At 35.7% G+C, this 24,360-nt stretch overlaps 1 protein-coding gene across 4 annotated transcripts; it reads right to left on the minus strand.

The window, feature by feature from the left end:
- Positions 1 to 25: 25 nt before the first annotated feature.
- Positions 26 to 21,760, minus strand: Dhap-at (dihydroxyacetone phosphate acyltransferase). 4 transcript variants are annotated; one of them, XM_028304348.1, is made up of 12 exons: positions 21,379 to 21,760; positions 20,837 to 21,013; positions 18,962 to 19,091; positions 16,807 to 17,010; positions 16,057 to 16,208; positions 14,517 to 15,006; positions 13,949 to 14,086; positions 12,830 to 12,909; positions 9,793 to 9,868; positions 8,952 to 9,043; positions 4,522 to 4,670; positions 26 to 3,081 (listed from the first exon to the last, which is right to left on the minus strand). In XM_028304348.1, exons 1-12 carry the CDS (start codon positions 21,559 to 21,561, stop codon positions 2,937 to 2,939), a joined length of 2,016 nt encoding a protein of 671 aa, XP_028160149.1. In that variant the 5' UTR covers positions 21,562 to 21,760; the 3' UTR covers positions 26 to 2,936. The 4 variants fall into 4 exon arrangements, with proteins under 4 accessions (XP_028160149.1, XP_028160148.1, XP_028160146.1 ...); XM_028304347.1 differs by lacking the exon at positions 4,522 to 4,670 and adding an exon at positions 6,603 to 6,751; XM_028304345.1 differs by lacking the exons at positions 4,522 to 4,670; positions 8,952 to 9,043 and adding an exon at positions 6,603 to 6,751 and having other exon boundaries at positions 9,701 to 9,868.
- Positions 21,761 to 24,360: the final 2,600 nt, after the last annotated feature.

The following is a 24,360-nucleotide window of genomic DNA, read 5'->3' on the forward strand; positions in this document are numbered from 1 at the left end:
CACTGGGTTATTTTTGTCAGATAAATTATCGACATTTTCCTTTATTTTTAAAACTTCGTCATTTTTGTTGTATTGAATAGAAATTCCGTAAAGGGAACAGGCCTCTGATTATGTTTTGTAAACTACCCCTTACAATATAAACTACTTCCCCTTTCGGAGTATGCTGCGAATGCGCTTCTGAAGTGTAAATGTTTCTCTTAATATGTATAAAATGTAAATAGGGTTTATGTACATAAGTATTAATCTATGCATTTTCGAATTCTAGCGCGAAATTGTTTTGTATAATCAAAAGACAACATGTATAACAAAATTTCTAGTTTTTTTAAATACCCGTAAAGATGTCTACGTAGACTTAAAATAACTTTTGCTGACGTCCGACATAAAATTTTAATGAATATTATTATGTAAGATATTTTTATTTATGTGTTATTTTGTTATCACAGCTTTTGTTTTTCTTCTTTTGTTTTCTAAACACCTGCACCGTAGAACTGTAATGTTAGGTCCGACGATGTGACGAAAACAAAGTTGTAAATATAGAAAGTTTATCTATAACGACACTGTTTTATTTTTATTAAACCCATTAATTTCATTCTGTAAATAAGATGAGGAGAGATACAGGCCAAGAGGATTCTCGTTGTGGATAAAAAATAATAAAACTACATCTTCATGTAAAAGCTTTTAATTAACAAATAACTGGTAATTATTACATTGCAATGAGATGAATTAAAACAAATCAACACAATAATAATCGAGTTCCATTATATACACATAAATTACTATACATAGTATGGACGTAACACATAATTACAAAATAAATAATACTAAAATAATAACTAATAACACCACCAATCAAAATTATCACAATGAACTAGTTAAAATGGCCGTCAATTCACATCGAACTAGATTGGATGGTACGAATCAATCGCTAGATATAAATATTCGAATTGTTTCAAACACTTGGAAAGATTCCAGACTCTCTTGATAAGTTACAATAAGGAACTTGTATTTAAAATAATTTATCTAATACCAAAGTTAGTATTAGTATGTTGATTAGATAGGTTAATGTGTATTATTCCAAGACGGCGATCTAACTTAATATTNTTTATAATATTTATCTAAATCAATACTTTCACATAAAGTTTATATCAGGTAATTTTCTAATTATTATTAACTAAAAATAATTATTTTTTTAGCTCCAGATACTTTTATACTGTAAAAATTTCGTTATTCACAAGTGACAATCATACCTATCACAACTATTCACTTGACTCAATTGGAAACCCCTAATATTTTAATATTATCAGCTAATTCTAACAACGAATTTATTTATCAACATCACGCTATTAGTTGTTAGGCAGGAAGTTTATCAGTTTACTGACTTGGCACAATAAACATGGCAAAAAACGTGTACATATTTAAGCACTACACCTTTATAGATAAGGATAGAAAGAAAATACTTCGAAGTTAGGCTAACATTAAAAAAATAAGAAGAGGGAATAAAGCGACTAGATTACCACAAATAAAATGGGGATGGGCCAGGCAAAGAAGATTAAAGACTAGATTATGATACACCTAATAATACAAATTGATGTGAATACTTTATTATGACAGGTAGACATTCTATGATAACAAAAAATCTAGTTTGTTTTTAAATAGGTATATGCTTTCACTTATTCACTCATGAAGGTCGGGCTCAATTTGTCTGACCTTTACTGATTGCATATTTGTGACATCGAAAACATTCGAATTTGTATAATACGTTAACATTAATTGTATATTAAATCAATTTTCAGAATTCATTAATCATATTGCAACAACAAGTCGACTTACATCAGTTAAAAGTATTACAATTACCATTCAAACGAGGATAGATATAGATAGTTTCATCCACAAAGACGCGCCCCACCATTCTTCCGCTAATGTTTGAGTGTTATCGGTACACGCCAAATCATCCATGAGTGCACACGCACACTACAATAATGACGCTCGGATTGCTCGGATCAAACTCCCCGCACCCCGCGCTTCCCTCGACCAAAAATTGGTGGGGCGCGTCTTCGTTTCATCTATAGGTACCGAAATTCGCACTACTTTATAGGTAGCCACGTCACATATCGTTGGGAGACTAATGTTTTATATTCCCTAAAGTAATAGTGAGATTGATAAACTTAGTACTAATTGATCGTATCATTAACCATGAACTAATAAAGCTATATTGACTTCGATGTATTGACAGTGCCGAAAAGCAAATACTAAGCCCTGACAAATGGACTAGTTCAATACTCACAGCATATAAAATAAATACAGAACAATTACCGCAGGTAAAACAAACAGTATAGTATATTCCCATTATCTACGACGCAACCGGAGATAAAAACTATATTCGATATCAAGCAACTTGAGATAAATGTAAATGGGGTTGGAATGGGTATCTATTTCGATAATACATTTTAGATTTGTATATTTTCTAATCGCTTGAATGGAGTATTGCAAAAATTGCGTTTAATATAGATAGATATATTTAACGCTTACGCTTATTACAATATAATATACTATGGCAGACAAGAGAATGTCTAATTGAACTATAATAATTTATTATAACAGACGACAGCACATCAACCTACGCTTAGGCGAAGACCACCGATTTTTATTTGGATGATAGTTGGGTCGGGCTGTTGATCAGTATGGAGATGTATCAAAGTGCGCGCATTACGCCGACTTGGTATCGGCCGATTCTTCATACAAATTAGAATCGGGCCCAACTATCCGCCAACTAAAAGTCGGCGATCTGCGCCTAGGCTAAACACTCAACCTTCTTATGTTCCAATAGGTGCTATTTTTGCAACAGCAATGTACTGAATAAATATTTTTGATTTTGATTTTTGATTTTGCTAGTATAGGCTGAGGAGCTGTCGAGTGTACAATTATGAGCTGTTGCGTTACAAGTGAGACTTGGTCCTATAGTCGAGCATGACCGCGTTCCTTGAGCTGAAGTCGACGGTAAAGGATGGCAGTACTGAGCGAACTAAGCTGCGGCACTCCGCCATAACCGCTGGCACCAGGTTGTAGTTTGTGCTTTTAGCTCTGTAAAAAAAATCAAGCTTTATTGGGTTTCGAAATTGAGAATTAGAACATGAGTTAGCTCATACTTGATCAAGCCAAAAATCTCAATTCAGAATCCGGGCGTATGTCTATTTCTATGTAGAACCTGGATACACAGGAGTTATAGCAGTGGAAAGAGAAGGAGATAACAGTTCCGCCTTCTTCTATCGTGTGGATTGTTACAATTAAGATTACAACCATCTGAAATTAATAGATTAGACCGAGGGCTTACATGTTTAAATTTTTAAAGCAAAATTCTATTAAAATTATTGTAAACACATAATATTCAATAAAAAATTGAATTTGAATTATAAACAATTTTCTGGGGTCTTGATGTCTTGACAGACTAATAACGGGACTATTCCCACCTCTCGTTCCCACCACTGCAACTACTGCGTAGCCAAGATCTACAGCTTGACCGCCATAAAAACCCAAGCAATGAAGGTCAACTTTGTCCCGGGGGAAAGTTAAACTATCATTGGACCCGCAACGAAATTAATCAGAAGAACATAGGAGGAGTTTGAAATTAAGGTTCGACTTCCCTCCATTGCAAAGCGGACAGGTGACAAATAAAGGTTTAAAACATGACAGACTAATAGACGACAAAGTCAATAAGGGTCTCATTGACTTTTATATGGCATTGAAAGGCATAAAAATATCGCCAGACGGACTGAGAAAATATTATCTTACGATATGAAAACAGGTGTCATTTTGAAAACATCAAATACTAAAACAAGGTCAGGGCGACAATGTAGGTTAATGTCCTGTTGTGTTTATCTTGAAGATTAGTCAAAGGACGAATTTAATCACGCTATCAAAATTCACGTGTATATTGTACTAGATCGCATCAAGTAGATAAGTAATAGTGTTTTTACAAGAAGCATAGAAGCACATCTTTATGTAAGGACTTGCTACCNTTGTATTATGGCTACCTACTATAGTATTATTAGTTTTTTTCAACCGACTTCTTCTCCATTTGATGAACTCAACGACACGATAAAACACGACGTTGATGACGACATGATGTCGTGCCTGCGTGCCCAAATAACTGCACGCAGGAAGATTTAATGAAGGCTAATGACAACGCCACTCTTGTGGCGGAGTTTTGGGCTGACGCTGTGTAGGTTTGTTGACGACAAGACAAGAAGAAGAAGATAGTATTATTCAGAGATTGGTTATAATAATAACAAGTACATAATAGGTAATCACACCAATATGTATTATCATGAGTAGCAATGCGAACAGCTGGACTGGAATTAGCTTGTTGCTGTCTTTCCCAAACTCTATAAACCGGGTCTTTTTAAGGCGAGAGTGAAAAAGTACTTACAGGGCAGATCCTAGACTGCATCTCACTTAACACCAGGTGCGATTGCGGTCAAATACCTGCCTTGTTTTGTAAAAAAAAGTATATTTTATACTTACTGCTTATCCCTGGTCAGAGCGCCAGTCAACACGAACCCTTGCAGACAATGTGTGGCGGAGTCCAGGCTGAGACAGTATGGGTGGTAGGGGCCGCTTTCTGCACGCTCCTGCACTAGCTTCAACGCCCGGTTGTGCTCGCATGTCTTTAGCTGCGAAGATAGTCAATTATAATTACAGTTAGTAGCTATGGATATCGGAATGTCCTTGCTATTGATATCACTCGAAAATTCAACATTAACAATAAGTACCACAAGTAAACCAGTCATATCATTAGCCTTTCTTTCAATGTTTTACTATACATAAATTTTACGAAACAACACTTTTTAACATGCATAAAGAACCTTGACAAATGTTGAGTTCAGTTCAGTATTTTAAGTATTTATTGACGTTCATACACATACATATTTATATTACAGTAGATTTTTCCCGCGCACTGAGTTAATCGCCCGTACGTTTCTATCTTTTTATTACAAAAAATAATCATGAGTTTTCATATCGCCAACATTCGAAATACATAAATTTTACATACAATCATTCATGCCTTATTTCACCCCGTTAAAGTTTTCGTTCGTTCGTTTCAGCCAAATGACGTCCATTCCTTCCGATCCTTGTGGGACAAAGGCCTTCCCCAAGGATTTCTATGACGACCGGTCCTGCCTTAAAGTTTTATTTTCGCAAAAAACATAGACTTCGTCCTTCTCTAAACTACAATCTATTTAAAAAAATCTGTCATCAATGGTTATGGATATAGACGCAAAATGTAAGTCAACAAATATACCGACAGTGTTACTTGCGCTTTCATAATATTTGTATGGATTTTCAATTAGCATAACAAAGTAGTAATGTATATTCCGTACATTTTTGAAACTTGTTTTACGTTTTCTGTGATGGTTAGAATAAATTTTTGAGACGGCGTGATAATAACAATACAAACATAATATGATATAAGCAGGAAATCGACAGTGTAAACACAAAGTAGGATCCTTGCTGTATGTTGTAGCGTGTATTTGTGGCCTTCTTTAACTCTCCTAGTAAATCAATATTCAGCAACCAGCTAAACACTTCGATAGTACTAAATATGCAGAAGAAATCATTTATATCAACCACCAATGGAACATATGACGTGTACAGTCAGGATCGCTAACATGGAAACACACATAGCGTAGCGTAGGTAACGCGACGCTATGTATTCCGCTGTAATAAGGACACTATTTAAATGTACACAATGAACCTTAGAAATGCCAATAAAAATGTGAGCGGAAGTGATAATTTTATGGACGTCTTTTGTAACGTTGCAATTTTTGCTGTTTTTTCACAAATTAATATTTCTTCTCAATATTCTGATTTTGGATACCACTAGCGACATCTATTGGCGTGATTTAGAATTAATTTGCAATAGATGGCGCTTTTTGCTCAGTTAATTGAAGTATACTTTGATGAAACATTTCCTAGTGTTCTTATTGTGATTATTCTATTTTTTAATAGAATATTTTCAGTGTTCAGGAGATTGTTTTCATCATGGTTTTTATTAGTATTTGCTTTTTTTTATGGGCGGCGAAACGGAACGTCTCGCGACATNTTGCTACCTACTATAGTATTATTAGTTTTTTTCAACCGACTTCTTCTCCATTTGATGAACTCAACGACACGATAAAACACGACGTTGATGACGACATGATGTCGTGCCTGCGTGCCCAAATAACTGCACGCAGGAAGATTTAATGAAGGCTAATGACAACGCCACTCTTGTGGCGGAGTTTTGGGCTGACGCTGTGTAGGTTTGTTGACGACAAGACAAGAAGAAGAAGATAGTATTATTCAGAGATTGGTTATAATAATAACAAGTACGTAATAAGTAATCACACCATTCAATATGTATTATCAAGAGTAGCAATGCGATCAGCTGGACTGCAATTAGCTGCTTGTTGCTGCCTTCCCAAACTCTATAAACCGGGCCTTTTTAAGGCGAGAGTGAATAGGTACTTACAGGGCAGATTATGCATCCTAGACTGCATCTCACTTAACACCAGGTGCGATTGCCTTAATACCTGCCTTGTTTTGTAAAAAAAGTATATACTTACTGCTTATCCCTGGTCAGAGCACCAGCCAGCACGAATCCTTGCAGGCAATGTGTGGCGGAATCCAGGCTGAGACAGTATGGGTGGTAGGGGCCGCTTTCTGCACGCTCCTGCACTAGCTTCAACGCCCGGTTGTGCTCGCATGACTTTAGCTGCAAAGATAGATAGTCAACACTATAATTACAGTTAGTAGCTATCAATATCGGAATGGCCTTGCTATTGATATCACTCGAAAATTCAACATTAACAATAAGTACCACAAGTAAACCAGTCATATCATTAGCATTTTTTCAATGTTTTATAATACATACATTTTATGAAACACTTTTTTTACATGCTTAAAGAACCTTGACAAATGTTGAGTTCAGTTAAGTATTTATTGACGTTCATACACATACATATTTAAATTACAGCTTAGATTTTCCCGTGTACTGTGTGTTTGTGGAGGACTGTTGTGGACGCCTTCTGCCCCATCTAGGGGACATAGGACCATAAGTCAAGTGTGTTTATCGCACTTACGTTCCTACTTTTTATTACAAAAAATACAATATGGGTTTTCAATTTTCATATCGCTAACATTCGAAATACATAAATTAATTTTACATACAAACTTTCATGCCTTATTTATATCACCCCATTAAAGTTTTATTTTCCTAAAAAACCTCAAAGCTCCAATAAAAAAAATCAGTCATCAATGGTTATAGATATATGCGCAAAATGTAAGTCAACAAAAAAACCGACAGTGTCACTTGCGCATTCATAATATTTGTATGGATTTTCAATTAGTATAACCAAGTAGTAATGTATATTCCGTACATTTTTGAAACATGTTTTATGTTTTCTGTGATGATTAGAATAAATTTTTGAAACGATGTGATAATAAACAATACAAACATATGATATAAGCAGGAAATCGACAGTGTAAACACAATGTAGGATCCTTGTTGTATATTGTATCGTGTATTTGTGGCCTTCTTTAACTGTCCTAGTAAATCAATATACAGCTACCAGCTGAAAACTTCGATAGTTCTAAATATTACGCAGAAAAAAACATTTATATCAAATGAAACAATATGACGTGTACACTGTACAGTCACGATCACTAAAGTACGGCCAACGAGAAGCGATACCAAATGTAAACAAACCCAATGTCATGTTCATTTGGAATAGCAGGGGTTTGACTTTGACATATTTTGGCGGGAGAACGAGACATTACGACAAATACACAAGATAGGAAGAGACAGAATAGATTGTCAGTTCGACAGTCGAATCGACCTTTTGTATCGCTGCTAGTTGGCCGTACTTTAACATGTAAACACACATAGCGTAGCGTAGGTAACGCGACGCTATGTATTCCGCTGTAATAAGGTCACAATGTATAGCCTGACCAGGAACATAAAAACCCTCGCCATGTTGCGGAAAACAAATGGTACTAATTTCTTTTAATGGCAACAGTAACTGAAAACTTCATTGACATGTCACCTTGCATGTCAGTCTATTGCTGTCAAAGNCAATATTTTGTAGTTTAAACAATTTCATAATTTTACAATTTCATATTTTACATTTTGATATTTCATATTTTACGATTTTACATTTCATATTATTATTACTCCTTTCTGAACTGCTGATCTCTTCGCATTTCCTCCTTGTCATCAAACCTCTGTCTCTGCAAGAGTGTGAACGCTTTCCTGCCGAGGAGATGCAAGAGTTTCATCTGGCACTGTGCGCTTGAGGCCGTGGAGGACGCTGCTTGTAGCCTAAAAGTGTGCGAGACCCGTTGGACCCCGGAAGAAGAGAGGAACGTTCAGGGTAACGGCTTATAACCGCATGGCTTCCAAGGTACCCACTTTTCCATCCTTCAAGTAGGAGTCTTTCCGACCTGACATCGCGCAGTTATCTTAACTATTAGAGTCTTTAAATATTTAGGCNCATCATAAGCCGTTCACTCTCCATAGGATGTAATCTACTTGTTTGGCCCTTTAGAACCTAAATCTAATAAGAATTACCTCAGTCATGACGTCAGCACATAATAGCAGTAATGACAGCGCGGGCCACACGGCTCACTGGAGGAGACTTTTCAACCGGACACCCTCGGACCCTCCCATCGCAACCCGTTCACTCTCCATATGACGTCATCTACCGATTGTCTGGCCCTTTACCTAAATAAAATTTGAATTACCCCAGTCATGACGTCAACATATAATAGCAAAGATGATAGCGCGGGTTAAACGGCGCGCTGCAGTAGATTCCTCGGCCGAAAACCTTCGTTCCCTCCCATCATAACCCGTTCACTCTCCATAGGATGTAATCTTCTTGTCTGGCCCTTTACAACCTAAATCTAATAGGAATTACCTCAGTCATGACGTCAGCACATAATAGCAGGGAGGACAGAGCGGGCCACACGGCTCGCTGGAGGAGACTTCTCAACCGGACACCCTCGGGCCCTCCCATCGTAACTTTCTCGCTATCNTACCTTAGATATGCCAATAAAAATGTGAGCGGAAGTTATAATTTTATGGACGTCATCTACCCATGGTCTGGCCCTTTACAACCTAAATCAAATAAGAATTACCTCAGTCATGACGTCAGCACATAATAGCAGTGATGACAGCGCGGGCCACACGGCTCGCTGTAGTAGATTCCTCAGCCGAAAACCTTCGTTCCTTTCCCATCATAAGCCGTTCACTCTCCATAGGATGTAATCTACTTGTCTGGCCCTTTACAACCCAAATCGAATAAGAATTACCTCAGTCATGACGTCAGCACACAGCAGCAGTGATGACAGCGCGGGCCACGCGGCTCGCTGGAGTAGACTTCTCAACCGGACACCCTCGATCCCTCCCATCCCATCATAACCAGTTTACTCTCCATATGACGTCATCTACCCATTGTCTGACCCTTTACAAATCAAAATCAAATAAGAATTACCTCAGTCATGACGTCAGCACACAGCAGCAGTGATGACAGCGCGGGCCACGCAGCTCGCTGGAGTAGACTTCTCAACCGGACACCCCCGGTACCTCCCATCATAACCCGTTCACTCTCCATAGGATGTAATCTTCTTGTCTGGCCCTTTACAACCTAAATCTAATAGGAATTACCTCAGTCATGACGTCAGAACACAGCAGCAGGGATGACAGCGCGGGCCACACGGCTCGCTGGAGTAGACTTCTCAACCGGACACCCTCGAGCCCTCCCATCGTAACTTTCTCGCTATCGGAACGCACCACATCGTTTCGCACGCAGTAATCATACGCCACTTGGAACGTCTGCAAAACACACACACGTCAGAACATCTGGGTAAAGGTCGAAACTACGACTCGGTCGACTTAAAAAACATTAAAATGGTTAAAAGTACCTCAAATTTTTTGCTTTATGAATGAAAAAAAAACTGAAATATGAATATTTTCCATCACCCCGAATACGTATGGCAAATATCGCTAAAGTTCTTTAGAGTTTTTGTTGTGTTTATTTTTGAGACTTTTTAAGTGAGTAGTATTTCGCAAAAGAGAACATTTATTTTTCCAAAAATACTACAATTAGATATCATTACAATAAAGTCATATTTCCATAAAAAATGCAACACGTTGCAATTTCACCCTGTATAGCCAAGATGCAAATTTGGAGTGCCAATAATAATATGTAAACAGTCCTAGTAACCCAGTCAACACCAGGTCAATGTTCAACAAACATATTGGAGCCAAAACAATGAGTATCGTATCTGACAAACCAAAGTACACATCGTGTTGTAACGTTTTTGATAACATAAAAAATAGTACTTAATAATTAGGTACAGTCAGCGTCAAATAGTTCGTGACGCCCAAAGTGGCCAAAAAGTTGACAACACAACCTTATTCCAATTGTAACAAAGACGCTTATTGGCTACTTTGGGTGTCACGATGTCTTTCGACGCCGACTATACAGTACACACAGTCGCGGTTATCAACGTGAGTCTAAATAATTAAGTATCATTTACATAATAATCAACAGGTACATTTTTAATTTCTCTTCAGAAGCTCTACGGTGAATATGCATTCTTATTTCCTTTTGGATATGCATATGTTAAAGAACAAAAGAAAACCCTTGGATTGAATTTGGCTCATCACAGTCCACACTAGTTACGTTATTGTAAATTCGAACATAACAATGAAATATACAGGATGTTTTTGTAGTTTCAAGCCGGTGCAAGAAGATTAACTCATCGATTGAAGTCCTCGTATGTATATTCAGCGATGCTTGGTGGGGCCTACTTTAATACATTAATATACTGTTTTTTTTTATCGAATCGATATTTTTACAGGATGTTTTAACCACGAATATAAACAACTTTTACTAGGGGACCAACTCTGAAATCTCAAAAAAAATCTGCTGTTTCGTACATTTTGGTCAATCCGTATTGAACTTTTGTATTATACAGCTGATTTTTCTTGTGATTTCAGAGTTGGTCCCATAGTGAAAGTTTATATTCATGGGTAAAAATATTAAGACTGTAAAAATCATGCAGTATAAATAAGATTCAATAAGCCGTAATGTATAGGTTTAGTAGTAGCAGGCCTGGCTCACTCCGCGCGGTACATCCGATAATTACCTACAGCGAAGCGCCCCGCCGGCGGGTATTATATCAGTCGAGTGTCACGCGCGCGCCCGTCAGGACACTGGCGTGCGTTGTAGTAGGTACCTAATTCTATGATCGAAGTATTATTTAAAAATGGACATAAAGAGAAAGAAATATTGTGCGGCGTTCGGGTGTTTAAATTCGAAAAGAAATCTACCGGATTTATCTTTTTTTTCGCTTCCCAAAGATGCTGAAAGGTATGTTTGAGGTAATCAATAATTCTTAGGATAGTATAGGAACCTAACCTACCATGACTACTGCTCAGAATGAGTTCGTTCGTTTCAGCCAAATGACGTCCACTGCTGGACAAAGGCCTTTCCCAAGGTTTTCCATAATGAATGCGTACTTACCTACATACGTACCTCATTACCTATAAGTAGATTAATTATATTTTCACTAGACAGCAACCCTAACAGCGTAAGAAGAGTTCAGAGGCACGCGATAGAAAGAGACAAAACTTATTTGGGGGCACGGTAGTGCAACCGCCAAATCGAGTAAAATTTTTCAATTTCGGTCCAGTTTTCTAGATACATAACTGCTGTCTACAAAATACAAAAAGAAATGAGATCCTATCAAAAACAATACTTGTCAAAAAAACCAAGTCTCGCAACTCTAAGTACTCTAAGTATTTAGTGCGATGGCCAAGTCAATAATTTATGTAAAACGTTAAAGATTTCCTGGCCTGGACTTGGTATTACATGGATCTCACAACTTTTTACCCTAGAACAACTGAGTTGCGAGACTTGTTTTTTTTGACAAGTATTGTTTTTGATAGGATTTAAATCGTCTTGCGGAGTAATCCTTCTGTACCTGTACTATTACTTATTCTGTGGTAGTAGTCACATTTTAGTACTTGATAAATATTTTTATCGCATTATCAGTGCGCTATCTTTTTTGATTTTGCGTTAAGCGTTATATCGGTTATTGTCGTATAAGCGTGTTTGCGGCGACCGATAAAATACGATATTTTATACCATTTACTCATTCTTGATGATTAAGTTAATTAAATTATATCTCGAGTAGTAATACATTGTAAATATCTTGAAATCAATGACAATATACATACAAAATTTCACATTGCAATCTGATATAAGTAGTTGTATCTACACCGTGTCCCAAAATTTAACGATAAGCCGGTGCCGTAGGGTGGCTACTTTAGTATAATATGTATGTATTTAAAAAAAATATATATAAGTAGTATATCCGTTAAGCTAGCACCCATAACACAAGCATTAAGTTGCTTACTTTGGGGCTAGCTGGCGCTGTGTGGAATTGTCCAATGATTTATTTATTATTATTTAGGAAATATAAGAAAAAAATTACAAAAAGTATTTTGTGTAATGGCTAAGTATATTGTGAAAGAGAAATAAATAATAATTATTATTATTATCACAATTTTTTTTTTCTTACTTTTCATAAGGTTTAAGAAAACTTACTAGTTAAACTTTAGGAGAAATAAAAAAAAAACCTAACTTAAAATTGTTTTTCTTATTTTTCCAAAAGTAGTCATGACCATGTCATTGTCCACCCTACGGCGCCGGCCTATCGTTGAATTTTGGGACAGTATGTATGTATAATATGTTCGCTGTGTAAAGTATTAATGGGGCTTACAAACCTGTTCTTCAGTCTTTTCAATGTGGAAAAACTCGTGCCGCAATAATTTTCTTAGTTCTTTATAATGCCGAGCTAGATCATCTGCCAAAACAAAAGCATGTTATTAGAAAAATACTTTTAAAAATGTTTAAATAAATTCAAGACATGTTCCTTTAAAATACCTATGATTATAATTACTTTTTAATTCAACGATGTCATCGTAATTATATTATTTATCGTAAATTTGTTTATTATATTTTCGTGCAGTTCGATGTAATTTTGAAAGGAACGAAAGGTGAAAGTTTTACTCGTGACAGGGCATACAAATCTGAAGTTTCCCTTATTTTCCCAAGCTCCTATACCTCAGACACTGAATGAGTTAAGCCCTAGATCAGGCCTGGCTCACTCCGCGCGGTACATCCGATAATTACCTACAGCGAAGCGCCCCGCCGGCGGGTATTATATCAGTCGAGTGTCACGCGCGCGCCCGTCAAGACGCTGGCGTGCGTTGTAGTACCTAATTCTATGATCGAAGTATTATTTAAAAATGGACATAAAGAGAATGAAATATTACTGTGCGGCGTTCGGGTGTTCAAATTCGAAAAGAAATCTACCGGATTTATCTTTTTTTTCGCTTCCCAAAGATGCTGAAAGGTATGTTGGCCATGTACCTACATCAATAATTCTTAGGATAGTATAGGAACCTAACCTACCATGACTACTGCTCAGAATGCGTTCGTTCGTTTCAGCCAAAAATGGCGTCCACTGCTGGACAAAGGCCTCTCCCAATGTTTTCCATAATCAATGCGTACTTACCTACATACGTACCTCATTACAAATAAGTAGATTAATTATTTTTTTACTAGACACTACTAGACAGCAACCCTAACAGCGTAAGAAGAGTTCAGAGGCACGCGATAGAAAGAGACAAAACTTGTAGGTGAATAAAATTGTAGGTACTTAGTGCTGTGCGAGCTGAATTCCACTGTATCGCGTCGTAGCAAGACTCGCATTTATTTAAATCGTCTTGCGGAGTAATCCTTCTGTACCTGTACTATTACTTATTCTGTGCCTAGATCTATAAGCGCGATAATTAATACTTAAATCATAAATAAATTAAATGACAATCGCATTTTCTTACCATATGTATGCGGTCCCCTTTGTACTATAACGCATATAAGCGCAGAAGGCACGAGATAATGTAGCATCGGATTCACGTACATTTGAACTTGGATTATTGGAATCGCATTCACCATTGTCTCCGCTTTTAATGTGTGACCTATAAATGAATAAAGTGATTAATAACTTTTATCAATGAGTCATCAACATACGATGTTTACAAATTAATTACTATCTCTCTTTGTTTGGTTTTGACAAAGGAATAATTAATATCCTTGGATATTTAATACTGCAATGTAGCCTGTGTTGCAGCATCTTACTTTATCTTTAACAAACATCAAAAATCTGTGAATCTCCATACAAAAACACCGGTTACGATTAAAGTTAAGGTGGGTCTTAGGTTTTGTCTTCAACGCAAAGCTACTAAGATAACATTATTTAAAACATACATAGTTACTAAAACACCCAGATCAATACAAATCGAAATGATCATGCAGATAAGTTTGTATTGTGCAGGGATCGAATCCGCGACCCTGGCATAGTAGTTCGGAACGCTAAACTAGGCGGACGAATTGGGAATTAAAACATACCTTTCATTTTCTTCTTCAACTCATCCGTGACATCTATAGGCTCCGATGAAATGATTCGGAGTCGTCTATCTTTATCTAACTTCCAAGACTTCGCCTGAACAACTAATACTCTATCAACATTCTTTCTCACATCGTCTTCGAATACTGTGGCTCCTAAACTTCTCAGAACCTTTATCATTCGGTCCACTTCTACTATAACTTCATCGTACGGCAACGCTCGTTGATTCATCAGACTTTCCATTAACACTAACGCAAGTAAATTTGATATAGTCGCTACAGAATTGGCCTGTTGTTGTGTGACGACATAATCTGCCACGTCTTGCACTTGGCTGAACTGCTGAGGCGATAATGTCTGCAACTCTGAAGGCTTGAGGCGCTCGTCGGTGTACGGTGTCCATTTCAAATAGTCTCGAACTGACATCGGCTCACCAAAGTTTATGTACATGTTGCCGAAGTGGCCGTTTAACGTGGTTATCCATTTTAGGAGGCCCTGCAAATTGTTTCCGAGTTAAAATAATGTTTATACGCACAAAACAAACGGAATGTCAGAAGCGATAAAGACATATGCGATCAAAATATTATTGACTAACATTTTGTTTACTTGGGAAGAAAAGTCATTTAGACCTCGAGAACTTGGGTTCAAATTCAATTCTGGTTGACGACACGTGTAAGTGAATTGAACGCGCGTTTTCCAGCGAATTCGCACTCTATCTATATCATTGCAATAGCTGTGCCCGCGACTTCGTACGCGTGAAAATAGTTTGAATAATATTTTTTGCAACATTTTTCTTTACTGCTCCGCCCCTATTGGCTGTAGCGTGTTGTTGAAAAAGCCTTCCTCGATCAATGGGCTATCCAAAACAAAAATAATTTTTAAAAACAGACCAGTAGTTCCTGAGATTAGCGCATTCAAGCAAACAAACTCTTCAGATTTATAATATTAGTAGATTCCCATACCTATGGTAATCATTTTGATAAATTATAAGACTGGCACTTATGTAGTTACTAGCTTTTGCCCGCGGCTTCACCTGCGTGAAATTTAGTTTGTCACAGATCGTCATAAATTATAGCCTATGTTATTCTGGGTTATAAACAATAATAAGTTTCATCAAAATCCGTAATCCGTAAATCAAAAGTAGTTTTTGCGTGAAAGAGTAACAAACATCTAGACATCCACACAAACTTTCTCATTTATAATATTAGTAAGATGTGGCGACCACGGGCTGGAAGACGTAGCGTGGGCAGGCCTCCTACTAGGTGGACCGACGATCTGGTGAAGGTCGCGGGAAGAGCCTGGATGCGGGCAGCGCAGGACCGTTCATTGTGGAAAACCTTGGGGGAGGCCTTTGTCCAGCAGTGGACGTCATTTGGCTGAAAACGTAAGATGTAGTGAACGTACCTATAGATGACACTTTTTAAGTCCTGTATGATTGCCACATTTTTTTTAATTTGATTAATAACAATATATCTCTAAAATAATAAAATGTTTACATTTCATCAGTTTAAATCGTATATTTTAATTTTTTAATGCTGTTCTCACCTTAGTGGTTTCCTTCGGCTTGGGCACACCTAGCAGTTCGTAAGCGTAAGGGTTCTGCTCCATGAGCCGGTCGTAGCTGATGTTGACCGGCACGACTGTGATGTCTGATAGTTCGCGGGCGAACAGCGGCATCAGCGTCATTGAGAGCATACCTGAAGGAAATGATCATCATCAAGTTCATCAACATAATCATCATCATCATTAGCCCCCCTAGTGAAGTAACAAAACGTGACAGTTTTCATATCGAAATTGCTTTACGGAGTGAAGTTTTTTTGTAAAACGCCGGAGCGAATCGATTTCGGAATTAGAACTGTCACATTTTCTAACTTCACTCCCGGAACACGACGAAAATGTTCTAGCGTTAAAGGTCACCTCTCAATCTAAGTTTTAAAATAACGTGACAGCAGTCGCCTGGCAAGTGAAAGGTCGTGGATTTGATTCCCACCATAGGCGATTTTTCGAGTTATTAAAAAAAAGAAAGTCCTTTTTTTGTTTATGCATAGCAAGGCATCATCGCGGTGAGGAAGACGGTGGGCGGGAGTTTGCATCGTGCGGTCCACACAGCTTATGACCGCAGTCTGTGGAGGAACACTATCTGTGGTCGCTATCCTCATCAGTGAGGGACCGAGGAAGAAGAATAGCAAGGCAGGTATTTGACCGCATTCGCACCTGGTTAAGTGAGATGCAGTCTAGGATGGTACATACTTAATACTATTTTTAAAACATAGTAAAAGTGAATGAAATACATACCATACTTAGGCGGTAAGCTCTTATTGCTCCTGCTTCTAGTGCCTTCTAGAAAGAATTCGACAGGCGCCGCGTGCTTGGCCACCAGCGAGCGAACGTACTGCTTGAGGGTCGCGGCGTACAGTGGCGCCCCCGTGAGCGTGCGGCGGATGTAGAAGGCACACGTCTCGCGCATCAGCTGGCCCATTATAAACATCGAATAGAAATCTAAAACAAAACAGGCAGAATTTAGAGAAATAAAGATGACGATTATTTTTATCACAGTCAGCGTCAAATAGTTCGTGACACCCAAAGTAGTCAAAAAACTCGAAACACGCCTTTTTAGGGTTCCGTAGCCAAATGGCAAAAAACGGAACCCATAGATTCGTCATGTCTGTCTGTCCGTCCGTCCGTCTGTCCGTCCATATGTCACAGCCATTTTCTTCCGAAACTATAAGAGCTATACTGTTGAAACTTGGTAAGTAGATGTATTCTGTGAACCGCATTAAGATTTTGATGCAAAAATTAAAAAATAATAATTAATATTGGGGGCTCCCTATACTTAGAACTGAAACTCAAAAATTTTTTTTTCATCAAACATACGTGTGGGGTATCTATGGATAGGTCCTCAAAAATGATATCGAGGTTTCTAAAATACTTTTTTTCTAAACCGAATAGTTTGCGTGACAGATGCTTCCAAAGTGGAAAAATAGTTGGTCCCCCCCCTCTAACTTCTAAAATAAGAAAATGAAAAATCTAAAAAAAACACATATGATGTACATTACTATAAAAACTACCAACGAAAATTCTTTTGAACGAGATCTAGTAAGTAGTTTTTTTTTAATACCTCGTAAATCGTAAACCGCTTATTACCGCGTAATCTTTCATACTAATAACTTAAATAAAAAAAAATAATTTTAATTTCATAAATCAATGGTACGGAACCCTCGGTGCGCGAGTCCGACTCGCACTTGGCCGGTTTTTACGATTGGAATAAGTTTGTCTTTTCAACTTTTTGGCCACTTAGTGTCACAAACTATTTGACGCTGACTGTAGTGACTGTACAAAAATTGTAGATGGTAAACATATTTAATGGCACAAGAGACCAAAACCAGTTTTAATTAACCCTTTATAATAGGTATATTACATAATACTTTTAAGCCATCTAACTGAATAACCTTTTTGCCATTTAAAAATTTTAACATACTTAAAAAAAGGCATATGACATCCATTAGTTGTGCTTGATAAGAGGTTGCCGTATTATAGCAGCAAGCAGTAGCAGTTGAAGCAGCAAATCGAACACACAGCGTTGAATAGAGCTCTGTGATTGGTTCGTGTGTGACCCTATGCGTCCACGCGCACTCATGTGAGACCTCATAGTAATGTTTGTGAATACAAGCGTAATACTACATAACAACCCATGCAAAAGCATGAAGTACTTATTTTTTTTAATTATTTACACCAAAACATAAGTTTGATTGTGAAAATTAAATTTATTTTTTTTATTTACTATATTCATCCTAATATTAAGACATGCATATTTTCCTTAAACACAGATTTCATTAAATCCATATTTTATTTTCCTTATTGATTCTAAATGCAGATTTATATACCTAATAAAAGAAGTTAATGTGAACTTTGGTTAACCAACATCCTTGAACACACAAATGTTGCAGTACTGTTTGATTTTACAAGTTTGTGTCAACTCCTATAACATTAGTAAATATTTGACATGCTTGCCTACACTACAATGTTATCCAAGCACACCATTTGTGTGTAATTTTGTAATATCCAAGAATAATGTGTTGACATTGACTGAGATAACTAAATATTTTCGAAATATTGAATACAATTTATGCTCTATTAAATTAGATGCATGTAAAAAAAAGAGGACCTGACCAAAAAACTTTGAAATAAAAGAGATTAAAAGACAGGTTGGCTGACTTAAAGAGTGAATTTATTTCACTTCATTTGATCATTGTATTTTTTTAGTTTTATTAGCCAGAAGATTAATCTCTTACTTAGTTTTAACTTTTTCTTTTTATCTTTTTGACCACTAACAAGGTTACATTGTAGCATTTGCAGAGCAGTTTTGTTAATTTTCTGGACACTTAACAGGTTGAAGTTTGCCAAAGACCCTTTAGACTGATAATAAAAAACTAATAAATGTGCTACATACCCATCCCAGCGGCAACAGCAGGTAGTTCAATGTCATAATGGTAGCAGAGGTAAGTTAGAATACAGAAATCGGCATAGCTACGATGTGTAGGCAAGAATAGGACTGGGTTGTTGCCCATAGTGGATTTTACCTAAAAGAAATAAGATTAGAGTCAATATCAGAGATAGAGAAGTAAAGTTTATCATTCAATTTACATATTTTCTATTACTAACAGATTTTTTTCAGCAGCCGGTGTAACCCTTGACCAAATCTCAATTTCAGCTGTGATAACTTGTGCAAGTATATTTATAGATTGGAACAAATATCCCAAAAACCTAAAGAAAGACTTAAAAGATGAATATACTTGCTTTTAAAACCGCAGGCTCATTCACATAGATTCCAATGTTCATTTTGAAGGCAACCTTCAATGATAGAATGCCTATCCACCTGATGACATGCATCTTTTTTTCCATTCCAATCTCATTGATGTACTGAAGCACCTCTCTTCGCAGTTTCTCTTTGCTGACACCACTCTTGGAACTCTCCTTTTAATTTAAAATAGGAACTTGTTAAAATTACACATAATGTATGGCATCCTATCCACACTATCCAAAATACAGGGCAAGGTTTTTTCAATAAAGATTATGTTTCATGACATAACTAGGTACATATTTGTACTAGTTTTTATCAGAATTACCTTGCATATGTGTTAGGTTTGTGTACAAATGCTCTGAAAAGGGTCTAAATACTGTTAAAGAATTTCATTAAAGGGCATTTGCCATTAAAGTAACTTTGTTGACTTCTATGTATTGAACAAAGTGGTAGATTATTATTTTTTAATTGGAATTTAATGGGGACAATTAGAAAATCAAGCAGGTTGATCAATTTATTAAATTCCGTACATACCGCTTCAATAATTGCTTCCATAAACAGAGATGAAGCAGCAGCATCCTTGATGTCTTGTGGAGAATAGATTTTGTCCAAAGTTTGTGTTCTCTTCGGGTACCAAGCTTTGGACATAAAACTAAATATACCAGATTCAGTCTTCCTAGGTTCTAAAATATCTTTAAACTTCGATTTTTCACACATTTTTATTATTTTTTTTCCGTATGCTTGCTTTAGAACCACGAACTCATAATAATACTTAACAACACTGTAAGACACTGAAGTTATTCTGTTACAGATAGGATTGTTTAACCAGATATTGTTGTTTTTCTAAAAAAAATCTTAAATTTGATTTATTTCGCGTAAACACCAAAACACTTCCTCCCACGCTTTGATAAAAATTTGACTGATGGATGAATGATCGTCGAACGAATCAATGCATTTGACAACTAGATGACAGTGACGGATAATATCATGAAACTACAGATAAAAATGGAGGCCACACTCCAAATACCTACTTGAAGCACAAACTATGTATCACTATCTCGCTCTCTGTGGGCAGACTCTCTCTTTCTAAATAAACAAAAATTAAATTTGCTCAAATTCAATGAAACTCAATGTAAAATCTTTATTTCTTGACATAGGTATCATTAAAAATGATAAGTGTAAATACTGGTATAGCCTGACCAGGAACATAAAAACCCTGGCATAGAGGCGCGTCAATTGCATTTGATAGTGCAACACTGAGTACAGTCGTACCTGTGTTAAATTAATAGGCTAACTTTATGTATCAGGATTCAGGATTACGTCCTAATTAATTGATATTTTCATAAATTAACGAATAAAGATTATATAGGTAATCTGGTTTAAATAAATTACATGAAACCATCAATCGAGCTAGTATGATTTATTTTATTATTCATCAATAATCAAATTCAGAACTTGNCATTTATAGAATGAAAAATATAGCCCAAAAACCTAAAGAAAGACTTAAAAGATGAATATACTTGCTTTTAAAACCGCAGGCTCATTCACATAGATTCCAATGTTCATTTTGAAGGCAACCTTCAATGATAGAATGCCTATCCACCTGATGACATGCATCTTTTTTTCCATTCCAATCTCATTGATGTACTGAAGCACCTCTCTTCGCAGCTTCTCTTTGCTGACACCACTCTTGGAACTCTCCTTTTTTATATAAAATAAGAAATTGTTATAATAAGACATTAATATTTCGCACCCTATCCACACTATCCAAAATACAGGGCAAGGTTTTTTCAATAAAGATTATGTTTCATGACATAACTAGGTACATATTTGTACTAGTTTTTATCAGAATTACCTTGCATATGTGTTAGGTTTGTGTACAAATGCTCTGAAAAGAGTCTACATACTATTAAATAATTAAATTTAAAGAACATTTGCCATCAAAGTAACTTCTGTTGACTTTTAAGTATTGAACCAAGTGGTAGATTAATATTTTTTAATTGGAATTTCATGGGGACAATTAGAAAATCAAGCAGGTTGATAAATTTATTAAATTCCGTACATACCGCTTCAATAATTGCTTCCATAAACAGAGAAGAAGCAGCAGCATCCTTGATATCTTGTGGAGAATAAATTTTGTCCAAAGTTTGTGTTCTCTTCGGGTACCAAGCTTTGGACATAAAACTAAATATACCAGATTCAGTCTTCCTAGGTTCTAAAATATCTTTAAACTTCGATTTTTCACACATTTTTATTATTTTTTTCTCCGTATGCTTGCTTTAGAACCACGAACTCATAATAATACTTAACAACACTGTAAGACACTGAAGTTATTCTGTTAAAGATAGGATTGTTTAACCAGATATTGGTGTTTTTCTAAAAAAAATCTTATATTTTGATTTATTTCGCGTAAACACCAAAACACTTCCTCCCACGCTTTGATAAAAATTTGACTTGATTTGACTGATGAATGATCGAATGAATCAATGGATTTGACTGGATTTGACAACTAGATGACAGTGACGGATAAAATCAGGTGTCATTTTTTTACTGTGGCATCCCAAAAATAACGTTACCGTTATGTGGATAGCAAATACCGTTGACTTATTTATGCTGCTGCAAAGACAGCGATCAAGTTTACATCGATTGTTACGAATAGATAAATTGAATTGATGCAATAAGCACTGTAAACACACTGCATCAATTGGTTAGTAGACCACATAGCACGTAATAATGGTTGACTATGAGTTAGACAGAGATAATAAGGCATTTATCGGGTTCTATTACATTCAAACGGCACAAAGGTGATCTTATCGATAAGAAGTGATCTATTCCAGGCAACCAGACCAGAGAAGAAGATACACACACACATAAAGATCCTTCCAAAGGCATCCTTTCCTTATTGGCATCACAAATTTTATTGATGTTTTACTTTTAAATTAATACTTAGCCCAAATTCGGTTTAGGGTGACTTTCAAAATAACACTGATTTAACTAAGATATTGCAAGGATTCCAAAATAAAGAAAGCATAAATTAATTTCATCGGATTGCCTATGTGATTATTTTGAATAAAAAATCGTTTTAAATAGTTTAATATTTTATTCTGCAAAGTTCACACACACTACAAAATTATTAAAGCACAATATTGAATGGCATCATCAAAATACTTAGAAATATAGAGATTTCTTAATGATTATTTGAATAAAATATAATAATAGATTTCCAAAGAATAATTCAATTTCAAATTAATGTCAAGTATTTAATACTAAGAAACATTCACTCATGATCAATTGCATAATTTTTCATATTGGAACATTTCAAGAGGCGGAAAAGTATATCTTAGGTAAAAGCTCTAGCTTTAATAAAACCATAATTTTATCACATCTGTTTCATGATTTTCTTTGATGTGATCAGGAAACTTAACCATAACACAATAGTTTTGAAGAAAATACAGGTCAATATCGCTATGTTTAAATAGACACATATAACACCCATTACAACGTTTATAAATCGAGTAGTAAAATCCTTCTAAAGTAATATCTACTGTTTCTTGGTGGTAACATATATCTACCAGTAATCAACTACTTGCTATCACAAAGTGTCCTTAATTCTAAATTGAGAAAACTTATTAACTAAAGCCTTACTGCATTTTATCAGTGAATCATTAACATGAAGGAAATGGCATTTTCGGTGGCACCTACATTGACTTAGAATAGAATTAATCTTATCTTAATTAATTATACTGTTTGTGTTCATTGCTCAAAATAATAGCTATATTAATGAGTTACAGATATGCTAATAATTTTTCACCTAAACTTTTTAAGAATACAAAACAAAATCAAAGAAAATACCAACAAACGAATACAAACAGTGTGTATAGTCCAAAAGTATAAAATAGTTCTTTTTTGTAAATGCTATCAAAATAAAATAAAAAATACGTTTATCTGAGATAACCTTAATAGACAAATAAGTAAGTATAATATTTCTTACATCTACCAAACGGTTTTGAAGACCGCAAACTTGTGTAAAAAGTAATTTATTTCACGTTAGTGAATAATATGTATGGCACTGCAACTACGTAGTCAGTTAACTTGTCTGATCCGGGCTCAGCCTTTCGTTATGTTTGGTCCTTTCATTACCATCCATGATCGACATTCAAATTTGTGCCTTTAGGCCAGCAGCTTAAAATCAAAATTCAAAGCACCTTTCATTTCTCGAAAGTCCAAGTCTAAGAAGGAATATTTTAAATTCAATCAGATATTTTCTTCCCCTCCTAGACTTTATATCGAGTAAGGACTAGTCTAAAGACTCGAGTAAGATTTTAAAGTTCGTGTGTTCATCCCTAGCAAAGTGATAAAGTTCCATATAACAAAAAAATCTTATTTGGTGGACCAAGCCAGTTTTTAATAAAAACAATAAAGAAATATGATAATCCCAACACCAGTTTGGAGATTTTACATCATTACATAGGTAACTACCATTCATTTGGCCTCCAAATCTTATCTAGATTTTTTACACATAGACTTGTTTCAAAACTACAACATCAATTGTAGAATTGACAAACCATACCAAAATTATACTTTTATGTAAATCTACAACTATGTATACCATATTATACAAATAAATGACGTCAATATTTAGATATGCAAGATCGAATGATAAAATCGATTTTTATGCCTAAGTAATATTAATAAGTTACGTCGTCATTTATTAAATAACTACAGAAATATTCAATTGAGTTATGTTAGTTGTAAAATAATCTTTAAAAAACTATAACATAGTATCAAAATATATCTTTACATACCAACTATCAATAAAAATATAAATTGGCTTAGTCCTTTCTCTAAAATGTTCAGTAAATGAATATCATGTGCAGCCATAATAAGCACTTTTTTATTATCACTTGTTTACAAACAACAACTGGCGCGATAATAATATTATTTACTTGTTTAGTTTTTTAAACTCAAATAACATCGCAAAAAAGTGTTGTATTATAATACTTTATTCTTTCAATTTTGCTCAAACAACAAAAAACACGTGATTTTTT

This window comes from Ostrinia furnacalis, unplaced genomic scaffold (assembly GCF_004193835.3).
Source record: "Ostrinia furnacalis isolate ACB-3 unplaced genomic scaffold, ASM419383v2 OfSCF1416, whole genome shotgun sequence".
NCBI lineage: Eukaryota > Metazoa > Arthropoda > Insecta > Lepidoptera > Crambidae > Ostrinia > Ostrinia furnacalis.

Bases quoted from the DNA above. Each gene is read 5' to 3' on its own strand.
- Dhap-at (XM_028304348.1), bottom strand. From the start codon at position 21,561: ATGTGTGAAAAATCGAAGTTTAAAGATATTTTAGAACCTAGGAAGACT. The intron at 21,014-21,378 runs GTATGTACGGAA...TATATAAAAAAG, and splicing joins TGGAAGCAATTATTGAAGCG to GAGAGTTCCAAGAGTGGTGT. The intron at 3,082-4,521 runs GTAAGTATAAAA...TTTTTTTTACAG, and splicing joins GCTCTGACCAGGGATAAGCA to AGCTAAAAGCACAAACTACA.